General features: G+C 55.3%; 3 protein-coding genes across 11 annotated transcripts in view; 2 read left to right on the forward strand and 1 right to left on the reverse strand.

Moving 5' to 3' along the window:
- On the forward strand, positions 1-9,869 carry B4GALT2 (beta-1,4-galactosyltransferase 2). 7 transcript variants are annotated; one of them, XM_015588981.2, is made up of 9 exons: positions 23-87; positions 995-1,175; positions 1,307-1,390; positions 1,676-2,031; positions 2,252-2,487; positions 5,550-5,740; positions 5,941-6,063; positions 6,179-6,283; positions 9,013-9,869. In XM_015588981.2, the coding sequence occupies exons 4-9, from the start codon at positions 1,728-1,730 to the stop codon at positions 9,161-9,163; spliced, it is 1,110 nt and encodes a 369-aa protein (XP_015444467.1). In that variant the 5' UTR covers positions 23-87; positions 995-1,175; positions 1,307-1,390; positions 1,676-1,727; the 3' UTR covers positions 9,164-9,869. The 7 variants fall into 7 exon arrangements, with proteins under 7 accessions (XP_006911464.1, XP_015444470.1, XP_015444467.1 ...); XM_015588983.2 differs by lacking the exon at positions 1,307-1,390; XM_006911402.2 differs by lacking the exons at positions 995-1,175; positions 1,307-1,390 and having other exon boundaries at positions 1-87.
- A 148-nt stretch (positions 9,870-10,017) lies between these two features.
- Positions 10,018-14,265, forward strand: CCDC24 (coiled-coil domain containing 24). Its single transcript, XM_025046450.1, has 9 exons — positions 10,018-10,131; positions 10,573-10,744; positions 10,961-11,136; positions 11,257-11,373; positions 12,119-12,193; positions 12,792-12,846; positions 13,325-13,394; positions 13,505-13,583; positions 13,666-14,265. Exons 1-9 carry the CDS (start codon positions 10,121-10,123, stop codon positions 13,895-13,897), a joined length of 987 nt encoding a protein of 328 aa, XP_024902218.1. The 5' UTR covers positions 10,018-10,120; the 3' UTR covers positions 13,898-14,265.
- The window catches only part of SLC6A9 (solute carrier family 6 member 9), a 30,933-nt gene continuing 25,029 nt past the window's right edge, over positions 14,225-20,128 (reverse strand). The window contains exons 8-14 of one of the 3 annotated variants that reach the window (XM_006911404.3): positions 19,953-20,056; positions 19,304-19,541; positions 19,081-19,215; positions 18,874-18,973; positions 18,697-18,797; positions 15,618-15,788; positions 14,225-15,506 (exon numbers count right to left, since the gene is read on the reverse strand). In XM_006911404.3, the coding sequence (XP_006911466.3) occupies positions 15,312-15,506; positions 15,618-15,788; positions 18,697-18,797; positions 18,874-18,973; positions 19,081-19,215; positions 19,304-19,541; positions 19,953-20,056 (1,044 nt within the window). In that variant the 3' untranslated portion in view covers positions 14,225-15,311. The remainder of the gene's footprint in view (positions 15,507-15,617; positions 15,789-18,696; positions 18,798-18,873; positions 18,974-19,080; positions 19,216-19,303; positions 19,542-19,952; positions 20,057-20,128) is intronic. The other 2 variants (XM_025046447.1, XM_025046448.1) reach the window with 2 other exon arrangements.

A 20,128-nucleotide genomic window follows, 5' to 3' on the forward strand; every position in this document is an offset into this window, starting at 1 on the left:
CATGGGGGACGGAGCAGTCTGCAGCCGCCGGAGCCGGAAAGCCAGCCCCAGCCGGAGCGGCACCCCTTGCTGAGCCCCGAGCGCCGGGTGAGAGGGGAAAGCGCGCGTCCCCCAGCCCAGGGCCCCGAGATTCCAGACCTGGTCCCACGATCTGTGCCCAGGACCCGGTGAGAGGCGCTGGCGGCCAGACCCCGGCCTGGCGTTACCCTACCCCACCCCCATCCCTCGGCGTCCCCCGGGCTCCTCTGCCCGCCCCCGGCCAGCTTCCCTTATTGTCCCTGCTCGCCCCGGCCTCGTGGCGCGGGGAGGCGCTCCACTCACGTTTTCCCGTTGCTTTGGCCCCCGCCCCCCATGTAGCCCCCCACCCTCAGGCTCCACACCCACCGGGTCTTTGCTGCCTCCCCCATCCCGGGGTGCCACGTGTTCAAGCGGCTCAGCCTTTCAGCCCCGCCCAAACGCACCTCAAAGCCTGGTGGTCAGCCTGACCCAGAACCCCTGTCCTGATGAGGGGTGGGAATGCTTGCACGTGGGGCCGGGCGTTGTGAGCTGCCAGGGAGCCTGTAGGTATGACTGTGTAAGTGCAGGATCAGCTGCTTTGTGAGTGTGTAAGTCTGTGTGTTACTGTCATCTGGGTGTGTCTGTGTATATGTATGTAGTTCTCTGTGTGTCTGAGTGCAGGTGACCATAGCTGGGACCAAAGGTGTCTGCGTGGTTATATGATGCCATGTATCTGTGAGTAAGACTCACCCTGCTCCCCGAAGCACTGCTAGAAGTGCCAACAGTAGTGTTACTGCTCTGTTGGAAACTGTGGCTCAGGCAAAACCCTTTCCTGCTGTGTTGAATGTTTCACATCTGTCTCCAGGACCTAAGTGTTCCCCCTTCTGGGAATTAGAACCAGCAGTGTTGGGCAGGCCCCAGAGAGTTCATCCCAGTCCTAGAGTCTTAGGGGAGAGTTATCCTGTACCCCATCTTGTATTTTGACCTCTTGCTCCAGAGGGAAGGGATCCCAAAAACATCCTATCCATATTTGGGCCACCTGGATGCTGAGGGCCACTTCCCAGCCTGGTCCCAGCTGGCCTGTCCTGCTTGCCACTGGGACCTGTTTGACCAAACCACAGTCCACCATGGTCCTGGGAGAACTAAGTGAAGTCATGAGTACAAAGTGCTCTTGCATGGTAAGTACTCAATAAATGGTCTCCCTTCCCCAGACTACGAGTCCTGGGTTAAGGATGCTGCCCTATGGATGTCTGTTCTCTAGGGAACAGGTACCCATTGGGTCTGTAGGCGCACACGTTTCCATGTTTAGGTATGAACCAGTGGGGTCAGAGGTCACATGTCCATGTTCCTGGGAATACCTGGGTGTGTGTATGTGTAAAATCGTGCAATAAAGGTATGTACCTGAGTGTGAGGGTGTGTGAGGCTGTGCTTGTATGTCAGTGAGGATGAGGAACGGGTGAGTGCTCAGGTGTGTGAAGATGTATGAGTAGTGAGTTGCCAGGGACTGTGTCTGTGTGTCTGTTTGCAGGTAGAATGTGAGTCTGTGAGTCAGAAGGTGTAAGCAGGTAAATGCGAGGATGCGGGTCCATGAGTGTGAGCAGTGGGCAGGAGGCGGGTAGGTAGCCTTGCTCGTTCAGCCCTGACCTGATGGGTCGGTTTCTCTCCTACCCCTGCTCAGGCTGGCAGCTGGATGCCCGGGCCCATTGGGCGGGCCTGAGGCTGCCTGCGGGATGAGCAGACTGCTGGGGGGGACGCTGGAGCGCGTCTGCAAGGCTGTGCTCCTTCTCTGCCTGCTGCACTTTCTCGTGGCCGTCATTCTCTACTTTGACGTCTACGCTCAGCACCTGGCCTTCTTCAGCCGCTTCAGTGCCCGTGGCCCTGCCCTTGCCCTTCACCCAGCTGCCAGCAGCAGCACCAACTGCTCCCGGCCCAACGCCACTGCCCCCAGCTCCGGGCTCCCTGAGGCCCCCAGTGTCCGGCCCGGCCCCACGGCTCCCATCTTGCCACCCTGTCCAGACTCTCCACCTGGTCTTGGTGAGCCTCCAGGGTAGGGCCTTTCCTATAGGGTGGGCAGACCTAACAATTTTGACTAGGGGAATGGAGTCTTGTCTTGACCCACGGGGATGACAGAGTTCCAGGTCTGTTGTAAGAGGATTGTTCCTGGGGTTCCCTTGCCCACCCCCAGGCTGAGGGAGAGGGCTGGTGTCCCTGGAGCTTGATGAAAACCTGATTCCTGCCACCGTCCTGCCTGCAGTGGGCCGACTGCTGATCGAGTTCACTTCACCCATGCCACTGGAGCGGGTGCAGAGGGAGAACCCAGGTGTGCTCCTTGGGGGCCGCTATACACCGCCCGACTGCACCCCAGCCCAGACGGTGGCGGTCATCATCCCCTTTCGACACCGGGAGCACCATCTACGCTACTGGCTCCACTATATGCACCCCATCCTGAGGCGACAGCGGCTGCGCTACGGCATCTACGTCATCAACCAGGTGTGCTGCCTGTGACGCTCAGGCTGGTCACTAGCCACCAGAGAGCCCACAAGCACCCGTGGGTCTGGGGGCCCACACACCTTTTGTGTATATGTGGGTTTGGGGGCATTCGCGGGTCCTTGTCTGCCCATGGTTGTGTGCATATGTCAGTGTGTACATAGGAAAGCTTCTGTGTGCATGAAGGGGAGTACGTGTGTGTGAATGCTGGCCTGTATACTAGTGGGTGTGTGCATGGCCTCAGTGGAGAAGAGCCCCACTGTCTACCTTTGGTGGGCCCCACCCCATGGTGGTGGAGGCCTAGGGTTGGCTGGCTATGAAGAGCTGTCGAGGGGCCCTAGGAGAGGGAGAGTTAGCCCCTGAAAGAGGGATGAAGTCTACCTAAGGGCCAAGTGCTGGCCACAGCTGAGGCCCAGGAACTCAGCTCACCATCTGAGCCCTACCATAGGCCTGGCCAGGGCTAGTGGGGCCCAGTGAGGATCTGATACTCTTCCCCACAGAGAACTCCCAAATTTGGACTTGGATCCTTGTAGGCTCTAGGATGATGGCATATGACTGGAGGTTGGAGCAGGGACCTGTGGGAACACCAAGGGGCCTAGTGTAGCCCTGGGGATGGGAAACAATGGTTGAGATGGGTGTTGAAGTATGAACAAGCATCAGCTGGCAGAGGGACTGGAGAAAGAAAGCAAGCATTCTAGACAGAAGGACTGGAGGACCCAGGCCCTAGCAAGAGAACTGGTCTTGTGTGTTTGGAATTGTTGGCTGAGGTGTGGGGTCCAATATGAAGTTGGATAACAAAGATGAGGCTGGAGAAGCCGATGGAGAAGAGTCTCACAAGGCATGTTAAGCATTTGAAACTGAGCCCGATGGTGGTAAGGCACCATTGAAAGGTTTTAAGGGGGGAATAAGGTGGATGTTTGCTTATTAGAAAGATCACTCTGATTACATGTGGAGAACGAGTTGAAAGGGGGAGACTAGAGGCAGGGTGACCAGTGGGAAGAGACTGCAATGTTGAAAGAGATGGTAAACATGCATATGAGTCAGGCGGTAGTTGTGGGGTCGAAAGGAAACATGTGACACAAATAGTGGAGAGTAAGGAAAGGGAGATGCCAAGATACCTTGAGGGCTTCTGTCTTGGCTGGCTGCTGTGTAGATGGCTGTGCCTGTGAGCAAACTGGCAACGTAGCTGGATAAGGTCTAGGGGAGAGCGTGACTGAATTCTTTTCTGTGTGTGATGAGTCTGAGTGCATGAGGGAAGTGTGAGAGAAATGTTTAGACAAATTAGTTGACCTAGGAGTGAGGTCTGAGGTGGAGAGAGGTATCTGGGAGCCACCAGTATGCAGGTGATCCCTAAAACCAACAACGTCCAACCTGCCCAGGAATCACACGACCTGAGAGGAGAAAGCCAGCATGAAAGAGACGGTTGCAGAAAGAGAAAGACTGCCACAGATGCTGTGAAGGTTGGCCGGAAAGGTTAGAGGAGACTTAGGAGAGTGTGGTGTTCTGGAAGCCCAGGAGTTAGTGTCAAGAAGGAAGCATGGCAGCTGCATGAGGACTGCCGGGGGAGTAAGGAAGGATGTGGATCAAGAAGCGTCCAGTGGATTTAGTAACAAGGTGGGCCCAGCGAGAGCCATTTCGGGGGCATGGTGGAGGCGGAAGCAGATTGCAGTGGGTTGAAGAAGGAATCAGATTTGACAAAATGGAAATAGCCAATTGGAGACAACTCCTTAAAAAAAACCCCTCTGCCAAGAAGGGATGGCAAAAGGTAGGGTGGTGGCTAGAGGGAGGTTTTTTTTCAGATGGGAGAGAATTGTGCATGTGTTATGAGCTGTGTTAGAGAAACTTAGGGCTCTTGGCTGGTGAAAGAGGTTGGAAAGGAGTGCTGATGAGCCGGGAGAAAATGGAGAGTTGCTCCAAGGGCTGGTGGGAGAGAAGGTATAGGGGAGGGAGGGAAGAGAGCATGTGGGGCCGGGTAGTTCAGGGTTCTAGGGGAACAGCTCCCATCTCATCAGGCCCAGGCTGGCTGGTGGAGAAGAAGGGTCACTATTCCTTTTCTTTTTCTAGATGGGCCTACTCAAAGACCCCCTCTCCAGGAGCCTCTCTGGCTACAGCCTGGAGATAGTAGGTTGGGGCAGGGGGCTCAGGGGTCAGCTTCTTCGACAGAGTCCTTGTCCTGGCTAGAATTTGGAACTCGAGCCTGGATCCCAGTCTCAAGGAGACCTAGCCCTGCAGCCCTATTTCTCGGGGGACCCCGGGCTCACTGGACCATGACTGCCTAAAGAGCCTGTGCTTGTCATTTTGTTGGGAGACAAGTGAATCTAACCCAATCCTGTCCTGGTCTCAGAGGATGCCCAAGGAGTTGGATATGGATCCATATGAGCCAGAGGGGACAGGTGGCTGAGGCTCAGTAGCTCAGTGGCTGTCATTTCTCTATCTTAGACACTGGTCATTTGGGATATTCGTTGTCTCACTTCAAGACTGTGCTCAACAGGGATATAGTGTGCTTAGGGCTACTCATCTCCAGGTCCCCAGTGGCACAAAGAAAATGCCTTGTACAAAGAGCAGGGCCATGAGATGTGTTTGAGTGAATGAATGAAATAGCTCTAAATAACAGTTTAAGTGACACTGGCATACGTGAAACACCCAGGAGGAAATTAATAATAATACTGTGGCAGCGGGGTTTGGTCAGGGAGGCCTTCCAGACATGGGTTTGACAAGCGGAGGAGAACATTCTAGGCGGGGGGGAATTGTTAACACCAAGGGCCAGGCAAGAAAGAGTCTGGCATGTTTGGGGGCACTGAGGAATGTAGTGTAGCTTGGCCTTGGGGTCTGAGGACAGTGGCCAGAGAGGAGATTAGAGCCAAATTATGAAAGGCCTTGGAAGGCCAGGTCCAGGGTAAAGAGCAAAGAGCTGAACTTGATCCTGAGAGTCTGCAGGAGTCACGGGGGGTGGTTCAGGGAGTGAGTGGTGGTAGGCTTGTGGGGACTGCTCTGGACAGTGGTCAAGTGGCAGGTGCTTGCCAGTTATAGGCCCAGAGCTGACCTCTTCTCTTTACCAACCCCAGCATGGTGAGGACACTTTCAACCGGGCCAAGCTGCTCAATGTGGGCTTCCTGGAGGCGCTGAAGGAGGACGCCACTTACGACTGCTTCATCTTCAGTGATGTGGACCTGGTCCCCATGGATGACCGCAACCTGTACCGCTGTGGCGACCAGCCCCGCCACTTCGCCATTGCCATAGACAAGTTTGGCTTCCGGTGAGGGCTCCCTTTTCAGCTGGACCCAGACCTCCCCGCCCCACCATCCCTATGTCCCCCACCACACCTAGACCCGCATTGCCAGCCCCAGTGCCCCACTTGCTCCTGGCCCCTGGGCACACTCTCCCCTATCCCAGCTCTCGTCCTCCATCTGGAATCCCTTCAGGCCCCTCACTGACACCTGCCCTCCCACGCCACAGGCTGCCCTATGCTGGCTACTTTGGAGGCGTGTCAGGCCTGAGTAAAGCCCAATTCCTGAGAATCAATGGCTTCCCCAACGAGTACTGGGGCTGGGGTGGTGAGGACGACGACATCTTCAACCGGTGAGTAGAGACGAGGTGGGCAGTAGACTGGGTGCGTGAGAGGGCGCGGCGCAGCCTGGGTGGGGCTCCGTGCCATTCCTGGTGCCTGCTCCAGTCCATCTGTCCCCGTCCCCAGGATCTCCCTGACTGGGATGAAGATCTCGCGCCCAGACATCCGCATAGGCCGCTACCGCATGATCAAGCACGACCGGGACAAGCATAACGAGCCCAATCCTCAGAGGTGACCCCCAGCACCCCTGAGCTCAGGGCCCCTAACCCCTTACTCCCTGAGGTGGCCCCTAGTACCATGGATCCCCAGAGGTGATCCCAAGGACATTGACCCTTGATTCTTAGGGGTGACTCTCAGCACCCCTGATCCCTGTTTCCTGTCCCACCAGCTCAGCCTCACACCAGACAGCTCTCACTCCTATGGCCTGATTCCTAGAGGTGACTTAAATATAAAGGCAGGGCTCAAATCGTCACTGAGTAGATCGCATTCCCACTGGTGTCCTCACAGACCTCACTTGTGCCAGAGCAGATAGGACGAGAGATAGTGGGTACTGGACTCAGTTCGTGTGCCGGGGGACCCAACAAAGATGTCCTGAGCAATGTGGGGTGGGGAGTGGAAAGACAATACTGATCCCTCTGAGACTGGAGTGGGTGGCAGTCTGAGGAAGTGGCAGCATTTGGTGTCTGATGCTGGCTGGGAGAAGTGCCTGAGGGCATGTGAAATGTAGACAGGGGCTTCCGGATGGTACTTGGGACCGTCTGGTGCCAAACCTTGGGGGTAGGGAGGCCCAGAGCTGGATATCCACATTAAGTTCATTCTAGGGAAGGAGGCAGGCAGTTATAACACAGGTGATCAGGGCAAGGTGTTGTCCTTGCAGTGATGATGGGAGGCTTCCTGGAGGAGGTGATAGTAAATTGGAGTTTGAAAAAGTTATTCATTCAACAGATATTTGTCACACACCTACCCTGGGCCCAGCGCTATATTCACCGGGCTAATGGAGTAGGCCAGTCTGGATAAAAGGAAATAGTATGTGTAGGAGTCTGGAATGTGAACATGCATGGTATATGCTGAGAGTCTGAAACTCTTGGGTGTTTAAAATTTCTGAGAGTTGGAAATGACAGTAGATGGGATCAGGAATGTGAACATGCATGGTATATGTGGAGAGTCTGAAACTCTTGGGTGTTAAAATTTCTGAGAGTTGGAAATGACAGTAGATGGGATCAGTGCTGGGTGTTTGGGGGTCTCAAATCCTAGGTTGGGAGTTTCACTTTTGTCCCAGGGACGCTGGGAAGTCACGGAAAGGCTTTAAGCAGGGAAAGGACAGGATCCAATTTGGGTCTGGAAGGATCACCCTCTGAGCCTGAAGAAGTTAAAGAGCTGGCAGAGCTCCTGGGTGGAGCTGGAGGAAGCCCACCAAGCCTGAAGGAATTGACAGAACCCCGGGGGTGTGCCAGGCATAAGACTGCTGTGCCCCAGCTGGAACAGTAGGATTGTTCTGCTCTGAACCCAGGGTTTAAGAGTGGGGGAGGGAGGTTGCTGCACTGATGTAAGGTTGATGTTTGGCAGAAACACGAAGCACTGGGCATCTAGGGAGCTGATGAAAAAGCAGTTCAGATAAACATGGTGAGCAGGGAAGGGATGAGAGACTGCGAGAAGAGGGCTTTAGGGCATCAGAGAGAGTACTCAGTGTTGGGATGGCTGTGGAAAGGGATCTGAGCTGCGTTCAGAAGAATGGGAAGACCCATACAGTTGGGACGAGGGTGGGAGTAGAGCACTAGAAGCACATGCCAGGACCCTTGGTCCTGTTTCAGGATTAGCCATCATTAATCAGTGATAACTGCCTTGGGTGGGGAAATGGCAAGATAACATAACATTCTGGCTAAAGGAACTCTCATCTGCTGCTTTCGCTTCAAATCTAGTTCTCCTGTGTTCTTCCCCTCACTCTGCATGTCCCGACTATCAGCAGGTCATATCAGTGCCACTCCCCAAACATGTCTGAGCCCATCTTTTCCCTTTACTAACTCTACCCTAGTGCAGCCACTGTCATCTTGCCTGGACTACTGCAGTAACCTCTCACTGGTTTCCCTGCTTTCCCCTTGCCCTTCTACAGTTCATGTCCCCTGTCCCTCCTTCCCCCCAAACTGGGCTAAAAATCCCTCAGTGTCTTCTCATCCACAGATTTTTTTAGAAAAACTGCTTCCTCTGACTTACCAGAACCCTGTTCATGCATTTTCTAACCTCTGAGTGAATCTTACTGTTTCTTCCCTTGGCCCATTAGGCTTTAGCCACTTAGCTGAGCAAATATTCATTCCTACTTTAGGGTCAGCATGTGCTGTTACCTATGCCTGGAATGTTCTTGCCCCTGCTGTCAGTTTGATATCATATTCTCAACCCTTCCAAGTCAGTCGTCTTGGTCTCCCTCTCCTAGCTTTCTTAGCACTCTGATGTGTTACTTGTCTGTTACCTTTCTCCCCTAGGAGAATAGACTTGTCATAAAAGGAAGGACCTTGCTTTTCTTTTCATGGCTGTGTTCTTGGTGCTTAGAGTAGAGCCTGGCACATGGAGACTGCTCAATAAATAGATGGTGAAGGAGTGACTAAAGGATGAGGAACAGAAGAGATGGCACAAGATGATGGGTTTGGGGAGTAAAGATGATACATCTGATACAGGACACATTGTATTTGAGGTGCCTATGGGATGCCCCTTACCTGGAACTCAGGCTTAGAAGGAGGGTCTGAAATGAGAGAAAAATTTGTAAGGTGTTACATTTCTGGACTCACAGAGGTGAGATTTCTGTTTTGAAGGCAGATGCAAGAGCAAAAGGCTCCAAACAGGTGGAGGGCGGAGGGGTGGCAAGGAGAACCGGCTCACCCCTGGAAGAAGCCAGATGGCTTGAGTTTTGGCCCCAGAATTGGGTTTGGTGGTTAGCCCTGATCTGGACCCATTTCCATCTCGTCTAGGTTTACCAAGATTAAAAACACGAAGCTGACCATGAAGCGGGACGGCATCGGGTCAGTGCGGTACCAGGTCTTGGAAGTGTCTTGGCAACCGCTGTTCACCAACATCACAGTGGACATTGGGCGGCCCCCGTCATGGCCCCCCTGGGGCTGACACTGATTCTCTGCCAAGGATTGCCTGCCAGAGGACTGACCTGCAGCCTGGCTGGCGGTTACTCTGGGGGGGATCCCCCAGGACTGAGACTCTGGGCTCTGTTTTCTGAGAGTCTTCAGTAGGCCCCCAGCTGCACCTGGAAGTTTCAGAACCTATTTTGGGGGGCTTCCATCCTGGGGAGACCCCTCAAGTGTGTCCCTCTCTGGGGTCAGCCCTCCTTCTTGCCCCTCCCTCCCAGCCCAGCCCCCTCACTGTCAGGGTCGGGCCAGCCCCTGCACTGCCTCACTGAGTGGCCTGGGCTAGGTCACTCCACCTCTCTGTGCCTCAGTTTCCCCCCCTTGAGTCTCCTAGGGCCTGGAAGAGTGGGAGGTATGACTAAGGAGCAGCGCCGCTTCCAGGGGGAGTTCTCAGACCTGGGGATCCTTCTTGCTCCCAAGGGAGGGGAAACCTTTTTCATTCAACATTGTAGGGGGCAAACTCTGGTGGCCTCCTGCTGAGGAGCAACCCCAGGAGGGGACCAGAGGGGGTGTTGTGTTGCTGCCTGGGATCTTGGGGTTGGGCTTTGTGTGGGTGGCAGGTAGGGTTTGGGATCAGTTTGGTTCCTGCCTCCCTGTCTCAGAGAAGGCAGTAACCCCAGGGCCAGCTTGTGTTTGTATATTGCACAGAAACTTGTGTGGGTGCTTTAGTAAAAAACATGAATGGATCAGCCCCTTTGTCTGTTTGGAGATGGGAATCTGGGTCCCTGGACCCAGCCCCTGAGTGTGTTATGGGAGGGTTCCTGACCCAACCTATTGGTTTGGCCAGGTTTAGACCAGGCTGTCTTGGTTCCCTAGGTCCCTCCAAGGGGAAAGGTTTACCCTGCCACTGCCTCCGGGCCAGGAGAGGCAACGAGTAGTAAACTCAGTGGGCCCAGATTTCTCAGTTTTCTGCCTGTCCCGAAGCCGAAGCGTGCCAGGGATGAGCGTAAGGTGCTTGGGGTCAGGGCCTCACTGATGGTTTGGACTCTAAAACCACCTATCTCATCTGTGGGTCCGACTCAGTAAGCCGGCACTGCCCTCTAGACCTGAAACAGGCAGGGGAGGGGGCATATGGGGGCGGGGCCAGGGGTAGCGGCATGGTTTCCTGGGTGACGGTCACGCGGAAGAGGCGGGGTTAGTGTCCTGCTCTCCGTCGCCCGGCTCCTGGGGGCAGTGACCAGGAACTAACCAGAGCTGGGCAGAAGAGACAGCACCAGACACTAGCAGCTCCAGACCGGGTAATTTAGTCGTGGGGCCTAACCGCAGGACGAGGGTGGGGCTGGGAAGAGGCCTGCGAGCGAAGGGCTGAGGGCGTGGCCTGTGAGCTAGGGAAGGGGGCGGGGTGTGCGTGGGCGTGGCCCGGCTGGGGACCGCTAGCCTTCTGTCCTGCAGGTCTGAGCGTGGGGTTGCGCGTCTCGGTGCGGGGCGCCAGCGGGCCATGCCTGGGGACTCTCCGTCGCTGTGGGAGCTGGTGGAGGAGAACGTTCCGCTCCCGGAGCGGCCCGAAGTGAAGAGGATTCTGGGGGAGACGACAGTGGACCTGAGCCTGGAGCTGTGGGCAGAGGTCAGGGAAGTGGGAAGGGGGGCCACACCCCAGGCCTGTCCCACGACTCAGGTGACTTCCCCACCTCCTCCTGCTCTGCGGGGTAACTAAAGATCCTTTTGGATCTCACAGTCTAGCCCTCTCCTGTTTAACTCCGCCCTGCCCCTCACTCCCCCAGTCGCTCTCACTCCCGTCACTTCCCTCCCCAGTCTCAAGGTGTCTTAGCTCTCCTTGCAGGTGGTGATGTTACAGTCATTGCTCCGAGAGGCTCGATCCTCCCAATCCCCTCGCTCCCGCCCCATCTCTGACCCATCCTCCCTTCTGGCCCCCCCACCCCTCCTAAGAGACCTTGTGCGCCAGGAACTGCGGCAGCTGCTCCAAGGTCTCCGCCAGAAGGCCATCTATGAGGGCAGGTAGGAGCCTCAGAGCTGGGACTAGGCCCAGTCTCCAGAACTTAGCCCTGCACCTGACAAGGGGTCAGGGTTGCCTTTCCTGTGGTTGCCCCGAGTTTTCTTCATGTGCACCTTCTGCAGGGACCAGACCGAGGCTTGGGTCCAGTATAGCCCCAGGGTCTTGCGTTTTGCATTGGAGGAGCCCAGGTGTGATTTTCCAGAACAGGAGATATCCCAGATGAGAGCTGGTGAACCCAGGTAAAGTGGCGATAGGAGAGGAGGGGTCTGTCCCTGCTGGGCAGAGGGCCCCAGCTAATTGGTGGGTCCCACCTGGCTCCATGCAGGAGTTCCTGGTCTGGGGCTGGACACTTCTATAGCCACTTGTGGTAAGCATGAATATATGCAGTAAAGGGCTGCAGAAGCCCAAGAGATCTCTCTCAAGCCTGGGGGCAGGCAAGGCTTCCTGGAAAAGGTGGCTGGATTGATCTGGGTCTTGGAATAGTGGAACAGATTCCCAGGCAGATGAAAGGGAGAAGAGCTTTGTAGGAAGAGGAAGCACTATATTCAAACGTGGGTGGGAGGAAGGGAGGCTGCGTCCACTAGTCACTTGATCCTCTGGCTTGGAGAACAGGAGTGAGGGCTGGGATAGAGAGAGCTGGAGACAGGATGAGATAAATGAGCAGGAGTGTGTTCATAAGAAGTGAATGGCAGCAACTTATTTCTGATTCTCACACAACCCTTTGAAGTGGATGATGTCCCGAGTTTGCAGATAAGGAAACTAAAGCTCAGAAAGGATCACTGATTTGGCCAAGGTCACACACAGTAAAGGGTAGCAGAGCCCATTTGCATACCCATCAAACCCAGACTCCCGAACTCATCTTTGCACTGTATCATGTTGCCTTTGTGAGAAAAGACACAAAACTGTCTAGAAGTGGCATTTGTGTCCTAAAGGCCTGGGGTGAGGCAACGTGGGGAGAGTGATGTCAACTTCATCTGCCAACAGCAGTCTCAGAGACCTTAGTGTCATCAAGGATGAATTGAACATGTCCAACATTGACCAGGTTGCCGGACACCTGCGGTGAGGTCCCTGAGTGTGTGGTGGGGGTGGAAACAGGGAGGAGGGGACTGGGGCTAGATCTTGAAGTACTGGGGCTAAGAGAGGGGAGGAGGCAGCATACCTGGATTGGGAGAGAGCCAGGAGAACAAGACTTAGAGATGGAAAGGCAGGTTGCTACAGAGCTAGTTGCTGCTGGGAAGTAGCCAAGTATAGATGTCAGCAGGGACCGTGGTCTGAGGATTTTCATCCTGAGCTGGTTGCCAGAGGGGTGTGCGTGGGGGGAACCACAGATAGTTTTAAGTAGGGGAAGGGCTGTGATATGGGGAAGAATGAATGCAGGATGGGTAGCAGGCCAGAAGTACAGAAGAAAGAATGGTGCCTGCTGGGGTGGGCACTATGAGATATGCAAGGAGTGAACACATTCTGTCCAGAAAGAGGCTTGGCAGGGGCTGGAGGGCTGTGTTCGGTGGCACCTGGGCAGCAGAGAGCAAGGTGGGCTGAGAAAGGAGGGTCTGGAGGGGACTTCTGGTGAGGCTGGAGGTCGGGGCTATGTGGAGGGCTCAGCGGAGACCTGGTCCTGTGGCACTGGTTCTGGCCGCTGCACACCCACGTGTCCCAGAGGCCTCTTGGAAGAGGAGTGTCACACCTTAGAGAGGAAGATCCCCATCCTGCAGGTGAGCTGTATCCCTGGTCCTACTCCCCGCCTCCCTAGCCTTTCTTCTGAGTGTAGGCATGGCTACCTCTTGCCTGGTGTACATGTGTGTCTATGTGCGTATGTGCATGTAAAGGCTGTGTGAGTCCTGTGTCCATTTCTCAAGTGTATACTTCTTGTGTGTGTGAATTAAAAAACCCAAGATTCTGGTTGAGCCCCTAAGTTCAAGGTCAGCACTTTTAGATTAACCTGCTGAATTGGCTCCCTGGTCTTTTGCCTCCTTCTCTTCCCTAAACCTGGGTCTAGGCTAGCCACCACCTTGCCAAGCTGGGCTTTTCAGCGAGGCTGATGTTCCCCTGGGCGTTTGCCCTGAGGTGGCCGGCATGAGGGGGCTGGCACGGGATGGTTCCTGGGCCCTGCCATGGGGCTCTTGGCCTCTGTATCCTGCCTTACTCCACTCCTGCCATAAGGCCCGAGCACTGAGCCAGCTCTCCCTGCAGCGCTGCCTGGAAGAAGAGTATACAGGGGCACCCCAGCCCTCTGAGGCAATCCTAGAGCCCACCCTGGCAGGTGAGGACCCTGGGCAGGCCCCTGAGTACCCAGCTTCCTTCTCCCCACCTCACCCTTATACACACCCTAGAAGAGCTGGGCACTTCATCTCAGATATACCTCTCCTCCAGAGCTAAAGGAACAGAAGGCAGCCATGCAACTGGAGCTGCAGGCACCTCTGAGGCCTTCCTGTGTCTCCCTCGGCCACAGGTAAACCAGAGCAGATCGACAGCTGGACAGGGTGGGCTAAAGGTCAGGCTACAGCCTCTCATGGCTACTATTCCTTGTTTAGGCAGCAGCCCTCAGGTTCATCCAGCCAGGGCCTCAGACCCTTGTCTTGCCTCCGTGGGACTACTGGAGTTTTGGCTGGGCCTCTCCAGTGCTGCCTGCCTGCCCCTCCTCTGGAATGCAGGCCTCAACGCCTGGCTGCCACCTGCCGCTGGGGACGGAAGCTTCAGTACAGCCCCAGGAAAAGGCTAGCTTCTACCCCAATGTCCAGTGCAGCACCCCAGGCCCCAACCTGATGGGCTAGTCACAAAGTAGGCTTTAGCTTCAGCTTCTGCTGGAACTCTCCCCATCTGCTGCAGCCACCTCTCAGCTGCTGCAGCACAGCTACCTCAGATTTAGTCTTGGATGGGCCCTCACCAGGACCCAGAGGCTGTCTGGCTGGCTGGTTCTCACCCCACCCCTTGCCAAGTCCCTGATATCTGGTCCTGACCATCACAGCCTTTGGCCTTTCTCCTCCCAGGCCTCCAGAAAGGCCTGCTGAGCACGAGCAGTGCAGAAGTCTCATCCCAGCCCTGACTCCTGTCCCTCTGGGGGACCCAGACAAAGCACAGTAGCAGCTCAGAGACAGGAATAGAAATTTCATTAAAATCTATGGACTTTAAAATCCTAGTGGTGCACGGATGGGTGGGGGTGGATGGCGCACCGTTATTGCTACAGAGAATTAGAGGCGGCTCTTCCGGGGCTTACTGCACAGAGGGGCACAGAGGATGGACAAATGGACACTGCAGGGCTTGAGGAAAGGAGCTCTGGTTCCAGAGAGGGGATGGGGCATGTGGGCTGGGGCCATTTGGCACGTGAACAAGGGCGACCCAATTTGGGAAGACAGGGTGTTTAGCCTGGTGGAGGGAGGGCAAGGGGGCGACGTTTAGGGTCCCCTTCCCCACGGCTCTGGGTTCAGACCTTCTGCTGAGCAGCACTCCACCCCTGACCCCCAGAAACTAGTGCTTTGGGCAGGCTGCTGAGTCATGGGCCTTTGCTGGCTAGGCCTGGCCGCTAGGGCTGGCATGAGGCGCAGAAACCCCAGGGCAGGCGAGTGAGGTGCAGGCAGGCCTGGAAGACAGACTGGGCCCGAGGCTGGGGGCAAGGGAGTGGCAACCACAGTTAACACAATTTTTACAAAAATAATTGCACAGACAAACAGGGCTGGACAGCACAGCCTGACAAGTAACACTGTACAGCCCCCTAGCCCCTCTCCCTGCCTCCAGGTAGGAAGATCCAAATTTGCTTGGGCAGAGGCTAGGGTCTGCTCTGAGGGCAGGAACACTGGTCAGGAGGCTGGAGGCCCAAGGACAGGGACAGGTAAGGGGGCCCACCCAGAACCTCAGCTCAGGGCAGAGTGTGGGGGCATCAGAGGCCACATAAAGCCCCGCAGGCCTCTGGGGACCTGGCCCAAGACCCCTAAAAAGTGCTTTGGCCCCTACCCGTCAACCCTACCTTCCCCTCTCCCCTCAGCTGCCATCTTGGCATCCAGAGGACCTGTAAACACTGGGGACACGAGCACGAATGACCGCACTAGCAGTGGTGGCCAAGGTGACAGCAGCTGCCCTGGTCAGGGCTTGGCAGGGACAGGCAGTGACACCTGTCCACTGCCTCCCCAGTCTCTGTGATGGGAACACAGGACGGGGCTGAGGCACTCCCCGGCAGCTGTGCTCATATCCGGGAGTCCTGCAGACGGCTGGAGCCATTGCTGCCCACCACGGGGATCTGGGCCTTGTCCGGGTGCAGTGGCTGGACCTCAAGCCCATCTTCCGGAGAGGGTGGTATGGTGGGGGCATAGCGTCCAGTCCGGTGCTCCAGGAGGGCGGGGCCCCAATCTCTGCTGGGCTTTGTGGCATTTTTCAAACGCTGCAGGAGATGAAAGTGGGTGGGGGGAGGGAGTATCAGAAGGGAACCATTAAGCTCCATCCATCCACCCCATCCAGTTTCACCTGGCTGCCCCTTGACCCCACCTCTCACCTGGAGGAGGGTGTCCCCATCTGTGCGGCAGAGCTGGAACAGGGCGTAGAGTGGGATGCAAATAACGGAGGACAGAGCCATGAGGAAGCCAATGGCCACCGCCCAGCCTGGGTACTGGTAGTGGTTGTAGGTGATGGGCCGGTACTGGATCACCGTGAAGATGAGAATGAACTGCAGAGAGCAGGGGATGGGAGTGGGCATGAGGCCCACCCAGCCCCACCCGGGCCTCAGGCCTCCTATCAGTACCCCCTTCCTTCCTTTCCAGTTTCCCAAACTAGAAAGAGGAATATTGGGGAGAGCAGGGCCAATGTCAGTGTTTGGGTGGTGGAAAAAGCAGATGAAACCAAGGGTCCAGGGCATGATGGGCAGTTGGCAGTGGAAGGGGAGAGATCTTTGCCATAATCCTGAATGAGCCAGGGAACAATTAAGCTGATGTCACCTTTGGAAGTCATTCTGCTCAAAGACTCGCAATAGCTCCCTATTGCCTACTGAAGTAAGGCCAAATTCCTGGCCTTTAGGACGTTTACCTCCTCACATTGAGACTTCAGCTTATCTTTCAGGCCTGATTACCCTTATGTCAATGTCTCAGCTATACCCAGCGTTGTCCACCCTCTTCATTTACTCCGGAGACTCCTCTGCATCTTCCTCTCGCAAACCCTATACAAATTGCCACCACCTTCAAGAAGCCTCTCCTGATTTCCCATCTCCTCTTCCTGAAAGGCATTTTTCATTTGCTAAGTATTTGTTTAATGGTCCCCGTAGACCTGGGAGCCTCTGAGGATTGCATCAGCTGGGTCTTCAGTGTCCAGCACAGTGCCTGTCATAACCTCATTTGCTGATTTGACCCGACTTGTGCAGAGAGGTGGGAGATATGGTTGGGGACAGCTTGGGAAGGCTCCAAAGGCTAGAAATGGTGACTGTCAGGCTGGAGATGCCCTCAGGAACAGCTTTGGAAAAAATTAGTAAGATGAGAAATAAAGTCTTGAGCCACAGAACAAAAAAAACTAAAGGAAGTAATAACTGTGTGGTGTCACGTGGTTACTAGACTTTTTGGGGTGGTCACTTCTTAAGGTATATAGATGTCTAATCATTATGTTGTACACCCGAAACTAATATATTGTATGTCAACTATAATTAAAAATAAATTTTAAAAAACCGAAGAAAGCAAAAAGATGATGGGCAGGCGGCTCATGGGCCACCCTGAGGGCCTGTGTGTGTCTGCGTGGCTCCCCAGCAGGGCTCAGCCTCTGCCTTCTGAGCCCCTAGCTGCATCCTGGAGCTCAGGCTACTTCCGCCTTCCTAGTGACCAAATTCTGGAGGTCCAGACCCACATCCAACAGGGGGCCCCTCCTGGGATGCTGCACATAGTAGGAACTTATAACAAGTTTCCTAAATGAACCTAGATCCTGATCTAGATGGGGACAAATCCTTTATTTGAGCTGACGGAAGAAGTTTGTCAAAAAAAGCTTTTCAGAAAATGGAGTTTGTCAAAAAAAGCTTTTCAGAAAATGTAAAGAAGTAAAGCCCTGAAGAAAACATGACAGCCCAGAAACACGTGTCTACGGAGCCTGAAGTTCTCACCTTAAGGCAACCCCAGTTCAGCTTTCTGCGCACAGAGAGGACACTCACTGCCCACCTTGCCTTACTCTCTCGGAGACACTGGACCCAGGTCACGGCTGCCCCTATAGCCCATCTCCTTCCTACCTCCCGCCTTGCATTGGCTGGTGCCCAAGGTCTCTCCCCCGGGGGTAGAGCGGGGAGCTTCCTGGGCCTCAGCCACCACACCCAGAGGGCATGGTGCTTGGCAGTTGTGCCTGTCCTCCCTGGCCTTTTCACCACTTACAGGAGACTTCCGCTCCTCCTATTTCAAAGCTGGGCCAGTGGCCCGAGCTGGTGGTGCCTGTGCCAGGCTTGGGAAAAATCCTACACCCTGTGTGGTGGAGGATTCAGCTCTCAGGGGCCTTTTGTTCAGAAACATGAGCCAAAGTGGACACCCAGTGCTGAGCCCCATGTGGCACAGAGGAGCTGGGTGTGACAGGCATGACTCTGGACACTGCCCTTGCCATTGTGCTGATCCCTCTGTCACTCAGACATGGCCCTGCCTCTTCTCTGTAGAGTGACCATTACAGTATTAAACACTTCACGCCCCCGTTTACCACCCTAAGCACAAAGGAGCAAATCAGATGGTTTTAGCCTAGGGATTATTCTTCCTTCCCATGGTGGTTTGTAGCATAACACTGGTCCAGCACGCAGGCTCTAGATCGGACTACCTGCTTCACATGGTGGTGGTTCCCCTCATTAGCTGTGTAAACTTGGGTTGATTAATTAACATCTCGGTGGCCTCAGTTTCCTTATCTATGAAGTGGGGATGATAATGATACCTTGGAGAGCTGTATTACATGAGTTATTATATGAGCAGCATACAGAAAGTGCCTGGTTCCTAGCCATGGTGGGAGTTTCTGCCACCAATTTAGCTCCCAAACGGGTTTCCCAGGTGTTGAATATTGGTGGAAACCAAGACCTCCCAAGCCAGCCCATGCCAGTGCCTGGAAGGCTTACAGGTTGCCCCTGATCCTGAACTAACACATGGCTCATACAGCCTGCTGCTGGAACACTCATGCATTCATACCATGAACCCTGAGCACCCCGAGCATCTCGGCTATAACGGATTGGAGACAAGAGCTCAGTGAGGCTGACAGAGGCTGATACCAATATCAATAATGGTTCCTGAGACCCCAAAGACAGGCAGGAACGTCAGGGGAGGGGATGGGGCGGGGGCGGGCAACTCTCAGCTGCTGCTAGCTTGCTTTCCCCTTCCAGGCTGGGTACTGTCTTCAGTCCTACTCAGGGTTCTGCGCTCCCTTCCTAACCCAAGGCCAGGGCCTGGGTGGTTCTGCATCTCCACATACCTGTCTGACTCTATGCAACCTCCCTCAGACTACCAATGGCTAGTGCTGTGGAGCTCCCATGGGAGCTCTGGCCAGATGGACGGGCTCCTGCTCTCCCTCTGCTGGTTCTCAAGAGAAGGACACTTGCCATGAGGCAGCAGGGGAAGGGAGAGGCCAGCTCAGGAACTTACAAAGATGATAGCTGGAGAGACAAAGCGCCAGCAGATCTGGAAGAAGAAGGGCGGTGGGAATCCCAGCATCATCTGGATGTCCTGGAAGTAGTTCCGGTGCCCTGGAGGGGTGGGGGGGGTCAGTGGACCAGGCAGGACAGTGTGGGCTTGGGAGGCCATGGAAGGTTGGGCACTTACCGTAGATGTACATGATGGACACACACATGATGCAGGAGATGACGACCAAGGAGAAGCTGGCCGCGTAATTGTCCATTAACAGCAGCCAGTAGATGCCTGCCTGTGGGCCAGCAGGCAGCTGAGTCGGGAGTGCCGAGGCTAGGCTCCCCAACCTGTTATCCCCCCATACCCTCGCAACTCCTGCCCAGCCTTCCCCTCAGTTCTTACTTGGCTGGTGAGGGGGATGCCCAGCAGGAAACCAGCCACGGCCACGCCCAAGGTCACGTAGGTCTTTTTCTGCAGGATCCACTCATTCCCCACCTCATCCACAATGGCCGTGACCAGTGTCTCCAGGAGGCAGAACTGCAAGATACAGCCATCAGAGCAGGGGCCTGACTTCTGCCCCCACCCCTCCTCCTCAAGTCACTGGCCCATGTCCCACACCCCATACCTGAGTGCCCAGACCCAGCAAGATGAGCATGAAGAAGAAGAGTAGGGACCAGAGTGGGGAGATGGGCAGCAGTGTGAGGGCCTCCGGGTAAGCCACGAAGGCCAGGCCGGGGCCATGGTCTGCCACACGAGACACGTCCACACCCAGGTGATTGGCCATGAAGCCCAGGATGGAGAAGATGACAAAGCCGGCATAGACGCTGGTGGCACAGTTAGTGATGCTGATGATGACGCTATCCCTGATGGGGAGGAAAACAGGCCGAGTTCAAGGCATGCAGCTTGCTTCCCTCTGCCTGATTTGGGCTAGGAGAGGACTTGGGGACAGGGAAATTTCTAGGAACAAAGGTGCCCCAACCTCTTTTCTGGTCTGCTCTGGGCCTTTTTAAGTGGGTCTGAGGCTCTCGAGTCCTTACAGACCCTTGGGGCATCACTGTCCCCACCCCTCTTTTCTTTCCTACCAAAGTTCTCTATACATCCACCAATGACCCTATCCAGACCCAGCCTTCCCAGGACCTCAAGGCTATGAGTGGAAGGGAGGGTGCTGGGAGACCAGGAGGCTGCCCTGGGTCTGGTGGGTCTGGGGGGGCTTAAGGTCAGGCTGCAGAAGGCAGGAGATGAGGACAGCCCCAGGGCTGGCGGGAGAGTCTCACCGGTAGCAGTTGTTGTGGAACTTGTTGTAGGAAGCCATAGTGATGAGGCCACCCCAAGCACACCCCAGCGAATAGAAGATCTGGGAGGCAGCATCCCCCCACACCTATGGGGGTGAGGGGCCAGCAAGGCAATGTGGTCAGAGGCAGCCACCTCCCTGCCCCTCCCCATCCCTTCC

The sequence above is a fragment of the Pteropus alecto genome, unplaced genomic scaffold (genome assembly GCF_000325575.1).
Source record: "Pteropus alecto unplaced genomic scaffold, ASM32557v1 scaffold484, whole genome shotgun sequence".
Lineage (NCBI taxonomy): Eukaryota > Metazoa > Chordata > Mammalia > Chiroptera > Pteropodidae > Pteropus > Pteropus alecto.